Below are 12,962 nucleotides of genomic sequence, written 5' to 3'. Positions count from 1 at the left end.
ATATTACTCTAATGCTGGCGTTTGAATTTCAACGACACTCGGGTTCATTTCGGAAAAGGAAGGGACTCTGCTTGGTAATGCAATTGGGACAATGAGCAACAAACGTTCATGCTAAGTTGCTGTAATTATAGTGACGAAAATGGAACAGTTTGAAAAGCTGAGGTCCGCCATACAGTTCTAAAACTTTACGTGCGTCCAGTCTTCCTTGTCGGTTGATTGAAGGTTTGAAGCCGTCGGTCGAGGAGGTGGCGACAGTCACTCATTGTCGGCCGTCGCTGTTGCAGAAGCTGGATGTTGGCGCGCCTTCTTCTCGACACGGTCACCAGATGAAACGGGCTCTTGATGTGCGCTAGTTAATGTTTCCCGTCCGCGACAACATGTCAGAAACTATCATCGCAAATCGAGCGCAATTACATGCTGCCAAACCCCGAAAGCGCGGCAACTCGCGGGAGCGTCACACAACACACCTGCTCCACTCGCTACTTCAGCCACACTCCCTCTGCCCGCGCTCCACGCGGCAGAGTTAACACTACCAAAGATCCTAAACACTCTGGTTCTCCCCACGACCTATCGATGTATTCGTTCGATAGCATAGTTTTCCCTAGGCAAGACCCAGCGTAAAAATACGAATAATATTTACGAAACAAACCAATTATACATCGACATAAATGCATATATATATATATATATATATATATATATATATATATATATATATATATATATACAAATAGTAAAACAATTACAATATACGAAGACACAGAAATGTTATATATTCAGGTAACAAAAATAAGGAAAACAAATTTATAGTACAATAGATGGAAATAGGAGGATATGCATTTCCGGCGTTACAACTGCTTGGAACTCACCTGCATTACAGACAGTATTTAGGTGGCTACACATACCGCCGCCACATAGCGGAACTTCATGAAAACAAATTGTTCAAATGGCTCTGAGCACTATAGGACTTAATATCTGAGGTCATCAGTCCCCTAGAACTTTGAACTACTTAAACCTAACTAACCTAAGGACATCACACAGCCGGTCGGTGTGGCCAAGCGGTTCTAGGCGCTTCAGTCTGGAACCGCGTGACAGCTAAGTTCGCAGGTTCGAATCCTGCCTCAGGCATGGATGTGTGTGATGTCCTTAGGTTAGTTAGGTTTAAGTAGTCTAGGGGACTGATGAACTCAGATGTTAAGTCCCATAGTGCTCAGAGCCATCTGAACCATTTTTGTGACACATATCGATGCCGAAGGCAGGTTTAGAACCTGCGACCATAGCAGCAGCGCGGTTCCGGACTAAAGAGCCTAGAAGCGCTCGGCCACAACGGCTGGCGAACTTCATGAAGGAATGTGGGCTGAAGCGGGAATATTCTGTGATGGCACTTTACAAAGTTCGCGTTTTCCAACCGAAAGTGACCGGGGAAAAATGTATTGCATTACATATTGAACTCCCCTCGTATGTTCAATTCATTGTAATACACTGAAGAGCCAAAGAAACTAGTAGACCTGCCTAATACCGCAGTCACGCAGAAGTGCCGCAACACGACGTGGGATGGACTCGTCTAATGTCTGAAGTAGTGCTGGAGGGAACTGTCACCATGAATCCTGCAGGGCTGCCCACAAATCCGTAAGAGTACGAGGGGGTGGAGATCTGAACAGTACATTGCAAGACATCCCAAATATGCTCAATAATGTTCACGTCTGGGGAGTTTGGTGGCCAGTGGAAGTGTTTAAACTCAGAAGGGTTTTCCTGGAACCACTCTGTAGCAATTTTGAACGTGTGACAGGTCGCATTGTGGTGCTGGAATTGCCGTTATCTGTCAGAATGCGCAATGGAAATGAATGGATGCAGCTGATCAGTCAGGATGCTTACGTACACTTGTCAGATTCATATCCAGACGTATCAGAGGTCCCATATCACTCCAACTGCACACTTCCAACACCATTACAGAGCCTCGACCAGCTTGAACAGTCGCCTGCTGACATACAAGGTGCATGGAGTCATGACGTTGTCTCCATACCCGTACACGTCCATCCGCTCGATACAATTTGAAACGAGGCTCGTCCGACCGTGCTACGTGCATCCAGTCATCAATAGTCCAATGTGGTGACGGGCCCAGGCGAGGCGTAAAGCAGTCTTCAATGGTACACGATTGGGCCTTCGTCTTCGAAAGCCCATATCGATGATGTTTCGTTGAATGGTTCGGTCGCTGACGCCTCTTTATGTCCCAGGATTGAAAACTGCAGCAATTTGTGGAAGAGTTGCACCTCTGTCGCTCTGAACGACTCTCTTCAGTCGTCGTGGGTCGCGTTCTTGCAGAATCTTTTTTCCGGCTGCAGCGGTGTCGAAGATTTGATGTTTTACCGGATTCGTGATATTCACGGTACGCTCATGGAGTGGTCGTACTGGAAAATCCCCAGTTCATCACTACCTCGGAGATGCTGTATCCCATCGCCGTGCGCTGACTACAACACCACGTGCAAACTCACTGAAATCTTGATAACCTGCCACTGTAGCAGCACTAACGATCTAACAACTGCGCCAAACACTTTTCTTAAATAGGTGTTGGCGACCGTAGCGCCGTATTCTGCCTGTTTACATATCTCTGTATTTGAATATGCATGCGGCTTCGGTCAAGAATAGCATCATAACGACCGGGAGAGCGGTGTGCTGACCCCACGCCCCTCCTATCCACATCCTCCCACTGAGGATGACACGGCGGTCGGATGGCCCCGATAGGCCACTTGTGGTCTGCAGACGGAGTGGAATGGAGTAATCCCTCATTTTCCCAGGTCCATTGTTTTTTCTTTCCAATGGAGCAGTCTCCCGCATTCCTCTATCGATAGAAATAAACACCTTGACAGATGATGCCTGTTAGGGAATCGTTCCCTATATAGCCTTACAGCAGCGATAGCATTGCAACGTACTTCCCCATACCCAAGGTGCACGTCAGTGAGTTCTGCGAGTCTGTACTGGTACTGCCCCATCGTACTATACTGTACGTCTCTAAGAGCACTAAGAAATGAATGGATCTAGTACGTCCTGTCATGGGACAACGTAAATACGATACAACAAAGCCACCTTACAGACAAGTAAACTAAAGAAAAGCTGCGTTATGTCTTTCTAGTAAACAGACTAAAAAAACGGTTCAAATGGCTCTGAGCACTATGGGACTTATCATCTGAGGTCATCAGTCCCCTAGAACTTAGAACTACTTAAACCTAACTAACCTAAGGACATCACACACATCCATGTCCAAGGCAGGATTCGAACCTGCGACTGTAGCGGTCGCATTGTTCCAGACTGAAGCGCCTAGAAACGCACGGTCACAGCAGTCGGATAAACAGACTCGTCCTCCTTCTTTCCTTGCAGAAAATAAAGAACATACATATAAAGAAACAGCACAGTACGTGTAAACTTTTATGCATGTTAGTTCAAAATAAGTTGGAAAACAGTAATGATAGAGGAAGCGGTACACAAGTTTACTTCCATAACTCCCAAAGCTGGCGTCTCCAACCTCAAGTTTTTCAATGTAGCGTTCTCTTCATCCTGTTACATTTTTGCACGCCCTGTATATGCGGTATCTCTTTTCTCAGACATGTCCAAAAGAACAGATACCACGTTATAAATAATTAAAGTGAGCACGGCCAAAGATCCCTTTAGTGCAGATGCACACTAAGCCCGAACTTTTACGGGAATCGGCGAAATGCCGCAAGTAATCGAGATAATGGGCAAGGGAAACTACATATGTAGTGTGTGTTTCTGGTGGAAGGCATAATAGGGTAGTTTGTAAAGTCGTGGTGACCACTTGTCCAATTGGTGTAGTGATCATTCTACTTGCTAGCAAGCATAAAACCCGGACTGAAATCCAAGTCCAGCACAAATTTTCAACTTTCCCCATTGATATAAACCAATGTCTACTGGTAGCGACCATCTTTAATTGCTTCGTGCTTTGAAGAGAGTGAGCTGCATTTTACTGGGCTTCTGCCTGCGGGACTGATCACGATTTTTATCGACAGTTTTCGCTCTCCAAAAACTCTTGATCATAAAACTCGCTCCTCAAATTTACAACAGACTGACATATTGATACAGGCCTATAGCTACACTGGAGCGCCAGAGAAAGTGGTATACCCATGTGTATTCAAGCACAGAGATGTGTAAACAGGCAGAATACGGTGCTGCGGTCGGAAATTGATCGTGACCGGGCCAAATATCTCACGAAATAAACGTCAAACGAAAAAACTTCAAACAACGAAACTTGTCTAGTTTGAAGGGGAAAACCAGATGGCGCTAAGTTTGGCCCGCTAGATGGCGCTGCCATAGACCAAACGGGTATCAACTGCTTTTTTTAAAATAGGAACCCCCATTTTTTATTACATATTCGTGTAGTACGTAATGAAATATGAATGTTTCAGTTGGACAAATGTTTTCGCTTTGTGACACATGCCTCTGTAATAGTCACAAACATATGGCTCACAATTTTAGACAAACAGTTGGTAACAGGTAGGTTTTTTAAATTAAAATACAGAACGTAGGTACGTTTGAACATTTTATTTCGGTTGTTCCAATGTGATACATGTACCTTTGTGAACTTATCATTTCTGAGATCGCATGCTGTTACAGCGTGATTACCTGTAAATACCACATTAGTGCAATAAATGCTCAAAATGATGTCCGTCAACCTCAATGCATTTGGCAATACGTGTAACGACATTCCTCTCACTAGCGAGTAGTTCGCCTTCCGTAATGTTCGCACATGCATTGACAATGCGCTGACGTATGTTGTCAGGCGTTGTCGGTGGATCACGACAGCAAATATCCTTCAACTTTCCCCACAGAAAGAAATCCGGAGACGTCAGATACGGAAAACGTGCGGTCCATGGTATGGTGCTTCGACGACTAATGCACCTGTCATGAAATATGCTATTCAATACCGCTTCAACCGCACGCGAGCTATGTGCCGGACATCCATCATGTTGGAAGTACATCGCCATTCTGTCATGCAGTGAAACATCTTGTAGTAACATCGGTAGAACATTACGTAGGGAACCAGCATACATTGCACCATTTAGATTGCCATCTATAAAATGGGGGCCAATTATCCTTCCTCCCATAATGCCGCACCATACTTGTCGCAGCCATCATTTTCCGTTGCCCAGTAGTGCATATTATGCCGGTTTACGTTACCGCTGTTGACGAATGACGCTTCGTCGCTAAATGGAACGCGTGCAAAAAATCTCTCATCGTCCCGTAATTTCTCTTATGCCCAGTGGCAGAACTGTACACGACGTTCAAAGTCGTCGCCATGCAATTCCTGGTGCATGGAGCTATGGTACGGGCGCAATCGATGTTGATGTAGCATTATCAACACCAACTTTTTTAGATTCACGATTATCGCGCAATTTGTCTGCTGCTGATGTGTGGATTAACCGCGACAGCAGCTAAAACACCTACTTGGGCATCATCATTTGTTGCAGGTCGTGGTTGACGTTTCACATGTGGCTGGACGCTTCCTGTTTCCCTAAATAACGTAACTATCCGAGGAACAGTCCGGACACCTGGATGATGTCGTCCAGGATACCGAGCAGCATACATAGCACACGCCCGTTGGGCATTTTGATCACAATAGCCATACATCAACACGATATCGACCTTCTCCGCAATTGGTAAACGGTCCATTTTAACACGGGTAATGTATCACGGAGCAAATATCGTCCGCACTGGCGGAATGTTACGTGATACCACGTACTTACACGTTTGGGACTATTACAGCGCCAGCTATTGCAAAGCGAAAAAAGTGGTCCAATTGAAAACATTCATATTTCTATATGTAATAAAAATGGGGTTTCCTATTTTAAAAAACGCATTTGATAACCGTTTGACCTATGGCAGCTCCATGTAGCGGGCCAACCATAGCACCATCTGGTTTCCCCACTCAAGCTAGACGAGTATCGTCCATTGTAGGTTTTTCGTTTGATGCTTATTTCGTTAGATATATGGCCCGGTCACTATCAATGGACCACCCTGTATAAGACAACAATTGTCAGGCGCAGTTGTTAGATCGTTTAGGGCTGCTACAATGGGAGGATATCAAGATTTAAGTGAGTTTCAACGTGGTGTTATAGACGGCGCACGAGCGATGGAACACAGCATCTCCGAGGTAGCAATGAAGTGGGTATTTTCCGGTATGAACATTTCATAAGTGTACCGTGAATATCAGGAATCCCGTTAAAAATCGCTGCGGCCGGAAAAAGATCCTGCAAGAACGGGACCAACGACGACTGAAGAGAATCGTTCAACGTGGCGGAAGTGCAACCATTCCGCAAGTTGCTACAGATTTCAGTACTGGGCCATCTACAAGTGTCAGTGCGCGAGCCATTCAATGAAACATCATCGATATGGGCTTTCGGAGCCGAAGGCCCACTGGTGTATCCTTGATGACTGCATGACTCAAAGCTTTACGCCTCGCCTGGACCCGTCAACACCGGCAATGGACTATTGGTGAGTGGAAACATGTTGCCTGGTCGGACGAGTCACCTTTCAGACTATCGAGCGGATGGACATGTACGTGTGTGGAGACAACCTCACGAATCCATGGACCCTGCATGTTAGCAGGTGCTATTTAAGCTGGTGGAGGCTCTTTAATTGTGTGGGGCGTGTGCAATTGGAGTGATATGGAACCACTGATGCGTCTAGATACGACTCTGACACGTGGCACGTACGTAAGCATCCTGCCTGATCACCGGGATCCATTCATGTCAATTGAGCATTCCGACGGACTTGGGCAATTCCAGCAGGACACTGCGACACCACATACGTCCATAATTGCTACAGAATGGCTCCAGGAACACTCTGCTGAGATTAAACACTTCCGCTGGCCAACAAACTCCCCTGATATTAACATTATTGAGCATATCTGGGATGGCTTGCAATGCGCTGTTCAGAAGAAATCTCCACCCCTTCGTATTCTTAGAGATTTATGGACAGCCCTGCCGGATTCATTGAGTCAGTTCCTTCCAGCAGTACTTCAGACATTAGTCGATGCCATGCCACGTCGTGTTGCGGCACTTCTGCGTGCTGGCGTAGGCCCTGCACGATATTAGACAGGTTTACCAGTTTCTTTGGCTCTTCAGTGTATTTCCATCTGTCATACGGTCCTTAATGAAAACGGGAATGCCGTGTACTTTTTTCCGTTTGCTAGGTACGTGATAAGTGTTAGAAACCGGACACAATGGGAAGCACCAGGCCCCCTTGCTTTTCTGCTACGGTCGCAGGTTCGAATCCTGCCTCGGGCATAGATGTGTGTGATGTCCTTAGGTTAGTTAGGTTTAAGTAGTTCTGAAGTTCTAGGGGACTGATGACCACAGATGTTAAGTCCCATAGTGCTCAGAGCCATTTGAACCATTTGAACCCCTTGCTTTTTTTCTTTTATCACTTGTTTATTACATCAGAGGAATACACATTTTAAGACAAAATTTAACTACATGAGATATTGCTCCCAGTAAAGGTTAACATAAGCAGTGAAAAAACTTAGTTGTCTTACGGGTTTCTGCTGGCAACTAATTTTAAGGAGGCAATTAAGGTTTACATCAATTTAGCTCAAACACGTAGCTAGTGATTGAATCACGACACAGACACCTCAACAGTTTCGGCAACAAATAAACAGCGTGAATTTGCACTCACAGTAACCAACTAATCAACAGCCTTGCCATTGAATAAGTTGTAGGCCATTTGGAACGAATTAGCAACACCCCGCAACTAGGAGAGTTAATACCAACAGTCTTTAGATGTCTTGCTCCCCATTAAATAAGCAAACTTACAGTAATTAAATGAATAACAAATCAAACACACTATGCTCCACTCAAACTCTTCAGTGGAACCCAAGTCAAAATGAAGATTCCATTAACTGACTAGCACTGAATCACACTAAAGCTCATCTCTGTGTTCCCAGACACACATGGGGCAAACTTATACAAGACAAGATTTTGGAAGGAGCACATCAGTAAAAGCGGTAGTGGAGCTAACTCGTGCCACTGAAAATTAGGGTACAAGACCGGGGCAAGAGGTGGTATACAATGAGGTTGCCTTAGTGCTATACAGCGCTCCAAAATATTAATTCAAATGGCCCATTCAAAATTAAGTACACATAAACCAATATTAATTAACGAGGAGTGACATCAGGTCGCTCGAAGGGATGACAACGCTTAATTGAAAAGACGAATGCCGGAAGCGGCAGTAACATCAAACACCTTATCCGAGTTTTAACCAGGAGTTACTTCCCGCTATACAAGTAAACATTTAGCCAAGCACGAGGAATTAGCAAGAGAAAATTCAAATAAAACACCCAAAGATTATAAAGGACAGGGAAGCCCAACTATTTAAATTTGAAAGAATTAGCTCTCCCCAAAGGCAGTGTAAACGGGAAGGCGACACTTAACAGGCCACCAAAATTGGTTACAAAAGGTCTTATTCATTTGCTCCTTCACTTTAAAAGAAACACAAGGCTGCTTAAATTCTGCTGGACGTCCGGTATGGCTCGTGTAGGATACACCAGGCAGCAACCCAAGCTAGGCGGTCGCAAGGCACGGCGAGCAAAATCAGGAGAGCAGACAGGCAGGCAGCCAACACGTATCCTCCATGCTGAACCGGCAGACCGCGTACAAGCAACTCCACGTATGCGTGGTTGCTTCCCACCTCGTACGCCGCGGCGTCTCAGCAGGTAGCCCGAGCAAACGTCAACTGCCACTCGCCCCGCGAATGCGGAAAACAACAAGGCAAGCAAAGGTGAGAAACCTCGAAGGATCGATAGTGGACATCCAAGAGACTGGCGCGCCAGTAACGAGGGCCACAGCTCAGTATGCTTCATTGTCCCTGCCGACCTACGAGGAATTACTACGAGAAGGGAAACGAGATCTTTTGCACAGTGTGTCTAGAACTGCAGGTCTCTCACCTGATCCAAGCGCCTTCCACTATCAAGCGAAAGAAGAATGCTGTCTTTTGGCATCACTCCTGCCAGCTTTGAACTCCGAAGCAGGAAGACACTGTTGGATGTACCTAACCGAACTGACTGAAAGCTGCAGTCCCCTCCAGAAGTGTGGCAACAGGAGGCGTTGCCACACATATGTAAACAAACACGTGCCATAGAACTGGTTATGCCAAGTGTGCGAAGCAGCTGCATCATGCCCACACAAAATCTCAGGGCTCGTCTTTCAACGTACGGACTATAATCGCAGGAGCTATTTGTTTATGGTCTTCACACTGTGAAGCACTTTCCGCCACAGCCGACATACCAGTTCGTACGAAGTGACAGTTCTGTTTATAATCGGCGAGGGGCAATTTAATAGTTGAAACTTCCTGGCAGATTAAAACTGTGTGCCCGACCGAGACTCGAACTCGGGACCTCCCGAGTTCGAGTCTCGGTCGGGCACACAGTTTTAATCTGCCAGGAAGTTTCATATCAGCGCACACTCCGCTGCAGAGTGAAAATCTCATTCTGGAAACATCCCCCAGGCTGTGGCTAAGCCATGTCTCCGCAATATCCTTTCTTTCAGGAGTGCTAGTTCTGCAAGTTTCGCAGGAGAGCTTCTGTAAAGTTTGGAAGGTAGGAGACGAGGTACTGCCAGAAGTAAAGCTGTGAGTACGGGACGTGAGTCGTGCTTCGGTAGCTCAGTTGGTAGAGCACTTGCCTGCGGAAGGCAAAGGTCCCGAGTTCGAGTCTCGGTCGGGCACACAGTTTTAATCTGCCAGGAAGTTTCATATCAGCGCACACTCCGCTGCAGAGTGAAAATCTCATTCTGGAATTTAATAGTTGTTGTTAGGGTTCCAAGTTCGTAGTGACTTAGCTACAACAACATGAAATTTTATTCGTAACAACTGTCACCAGAGAATGACTTTCATAGTTTGTAGTTCTCAGGTGATCTCTTATTATTGTAGATATCGTGAAGATCCTACCAACCTCAAGCTTGTCGAAAAAATCCTGATCCGATCAGTAACGTAGTAAGTGAAAGAGAGCAAAACTTTCCCTTTTCGTGGCCATTGTTACTGAGTCCTGGATTCTTCGACGTAATGCTCGTTCCACCCCATTAGCGGAGTACCGGTAACCAATTTTCTGAAAAGTGTGCTGCACGTTACTCAGTGTTTCTTGTAAGTAATCAGCTGAAGTATTTTATTTACTCTATGCACCGAGGCTTTGCCAAACTCTGTGGCCGAGCGGTTCTAGGCGCTTCAGTCTGGAACCGCGTTGCTTCTACGGTCGCAGGATCGAATTCTACCTCGGGCATGGCTGTGTGTGATGTCCTTAGGTTAGTTAGGTTTAAGTAGTTCTAAGTCTAGGCGACTGATGACCTCAGATGTTAGGTCCCACAGTGCTCAGAGCCATTTGAGGCTTTACTGTAGATCTACCTTTGTTTTGGATGAAGGTCAGATTCTTTAGGGAGTATGTACTCTTCAACAGATAACTACAGAGCTTTAATGACTTCAGAGTACTGATAATTTTAACCTTGTGTTGTAGGTCCAAGCCAGATCGACGATTCTTATTATTATAGGGTTTAAGATTGTAATTCAATGACTGGTGAATGTTTCAGGTTTCATCGAGGGCCTCACGTCCCAGGAATCATAGTGGCATCAGTCCTTCTGATATTCAGTGTTGAGGTTTGTGGCGATTCCAAAACCACCGACTGTCCATGTTACGTCTCCACACTGTCATCCTGCTATGAATTCTCTCAAGCACCTCCATGTCTCCTGTCTAAGAACGTCTCGTCCTCCATAATTGATCTTCCAACCATCACCCACCTGACTGCTCCCGTGTTGGAGAATGTGCGAAGCGCGCAGATACTCTACATTACGTCCTCTTCCTTGACAACCATCGGATCGTCCGCCTTCGCCAATAACCCATTAGTGTATGAACTCAGAATGAGTACACCGAGCGTGACCATCCTGGAGCCGGGAGTCTTCCGATTACTGCCCAAACTCCAGTACCTGTACATGACGAGTGCCATCCAGAGTCTGGACGAAAACCAGTTCGAGCTGTGCCCAGACCTGAGAACAGTGGTCGTAAACGCCAAGATCCAGGAAATACGGCCAGGAACTTTCAGACAGAACGAGGCACTCAGTTTCCTGAGCCTCTACAACAACAACTTCACGCACTTGCCAAATGGTCTGCTCGCTGGCAACCCAGAATTGCGTCACTTGTTCCTCAATAGCAATGGCATACGGACCATTTCTGGTGGGGCGTTCAGGAACGCTTCGAAACTCCAGGAGCTGATGCTGTCTCGAAACCACCTGAGATATCTGGAACAGGGAACGTTGGACGACGCGGAGCTGCTCACCGATTTCGACGCTTCGGAGAACGAAATCACATCTCTGCCCTCGACAATCTTCGCCAGAACTGTGTCGCTGAGAAAAATTGATCTCCACTCGAACAACTTGACGTCTCTTCCAAAGGACATATTTGCAACTACTACCAGTCTCGTGGTAAGAAAAAATTATTATTTTTTGCTTATTTTTACGATTTAGTACCCGACAGTCATCACAAAGGAAAACTCAGTACTTGACAAGCAAATGTAGTTAGTAGAGTGTACTACCTTAACAGAAAGGAAATGAGACTTTTTAGAGTGTGACTGTGTTTCAGCCTTGGACTACTTCCTTACAGCGACACAGCTCTCCTCAAAATGGATCAGCTCGTCATAACAACCATAATATCTGCCATGCCAGGTTGGGTATCTTATCATATGCTTATGGCATTAATTATTTAGGTCATCCGAGAACTTCTCAAAAGCACAAAAGAAATCCTCCTATATTTCCTCATATTACTTCTGACTGTTACATGGCCGCAGCATCGATTACGAGACGGGTTTGAAGTGTTGGCCACGCTTGTCCATCAGTCGCTTCCGAACTTATGTGATTGCCCTTTTTAGCGATGTCCATTCCTAGTCATATGTACTGCCTACTGAGCTATTTCCTATTGCTGTATTTATAGTCTTCGAGAACTTCAATCGTATCTCGTCACTCTTTAGCTCTACCGAATCCCACTTACTTGCATATTGATTCTTCCTGACTAATCTTAAATTTCTGCCTACTCTTCATCATTACTAGATAGTGATCTGAGTTTATATCTACTCCTGGGTACGTCTTACATTTCAGTATCTGGCTTCGGAATCACTGTCTGACCATGTTGTAATCTAACAGATCTTCTCATATCACCCGGCCTTTCCCAAGTATACCTCCTCCTCTTACGATTCTTCGATAGAGTATTCGCTATAACTAGCTGAAATTTACTATAGAACTCAATTAGTCTTCCTCCTCTTTCACCTCTTGTCCCAAACCCATGTTCTCTTGTAACCGTTTCTTCTACCTACAACTGCATTCTACTCCTCCACGGCTATTAGATTTCCATCTCCCTTTACGTACTGTATTACCCTTTCAATATCTTCATATACTTTCTCTATCTCTTCCTATTCCTTTGCGACTTCAGCATGTATACCTGCAGTATCGTTGTTGGTGTTGGTTTTCTGTCGATTTTGATAAGAACAACCCTATCACTGAACTGTTCATAGTAACACACTGTCTGCCTTACATTCCTGTTCATAACGAATGTTACTCCCATTATACCATTTTCTGCTGCTACACTCATATGGCCAGAAATCCTTATCTTCCATTGCACTTCACTGATCTCAACTACATCTAGATTTAGTCTTAGCATTTCCGTTTCAGATTTCTCGCTGTCCTACCACGTTCAAACTTCTGACATTCCATGCCACGACTCATAGAACGTTGTCCTTTCGTTGGTTACTTATTTTTCACATGGTCACCTCCCACTTTTCAATACCCTCCCAGAGATCCGAGTGGGGGACTATTCCGGAATCTTTTGCCAATGCAGAGATCTTCATGAAAATTTTTCTATGACACGCCACGTGTCCTGTGGATACACGTTATGTGTCTTTAATTCAGTGGTTTCCAAT

General features: G+C 45.3%; 1 protein-coding gene across 1 annotated transcript in view; it reads left to right on the top strand.

Annotated features, from left to right (window-relative positions):
* Positions 1-10,914: 10,914 nt before the first annotated feature.
* The window catches only part of LOC126109481 (leucine-rich repeat-containing protein 15-like), a 28,186-nt gene continuing 26,138 nt past the window's right edge, over positions 10,915-12,962 (top strand). Inside the window, exon 1 of the mRNA XM_049914508.1 lies at positions 10,915-11,475. Within this exon, the coding sequence (XP_049770465.1) occupies positions 10,915-11,475 (561 nt within the window). The remainder of the gene's footprint in view (positions 11,476-12,962) is intronic.

Source organism: Schistocerca cancellata, chromosome 12 (genome assembly GCF_023864275.1).
Source record: "Schistocerca cancellata isolate TAMUIC-IGC-003103 chromosome 12, iqSchCanc2.1, whole genome shotgun sequence".
NCBI classification, from domain to species: Eukaryota; Metazoa; Arthropoda; class Insecta; order Orthoptera; family Acrididae; genus Schistocerca; species Schistocerca cancellata.
This window is presented reverse-complemented; position numbering and strand designations above follow the sequence as displayed.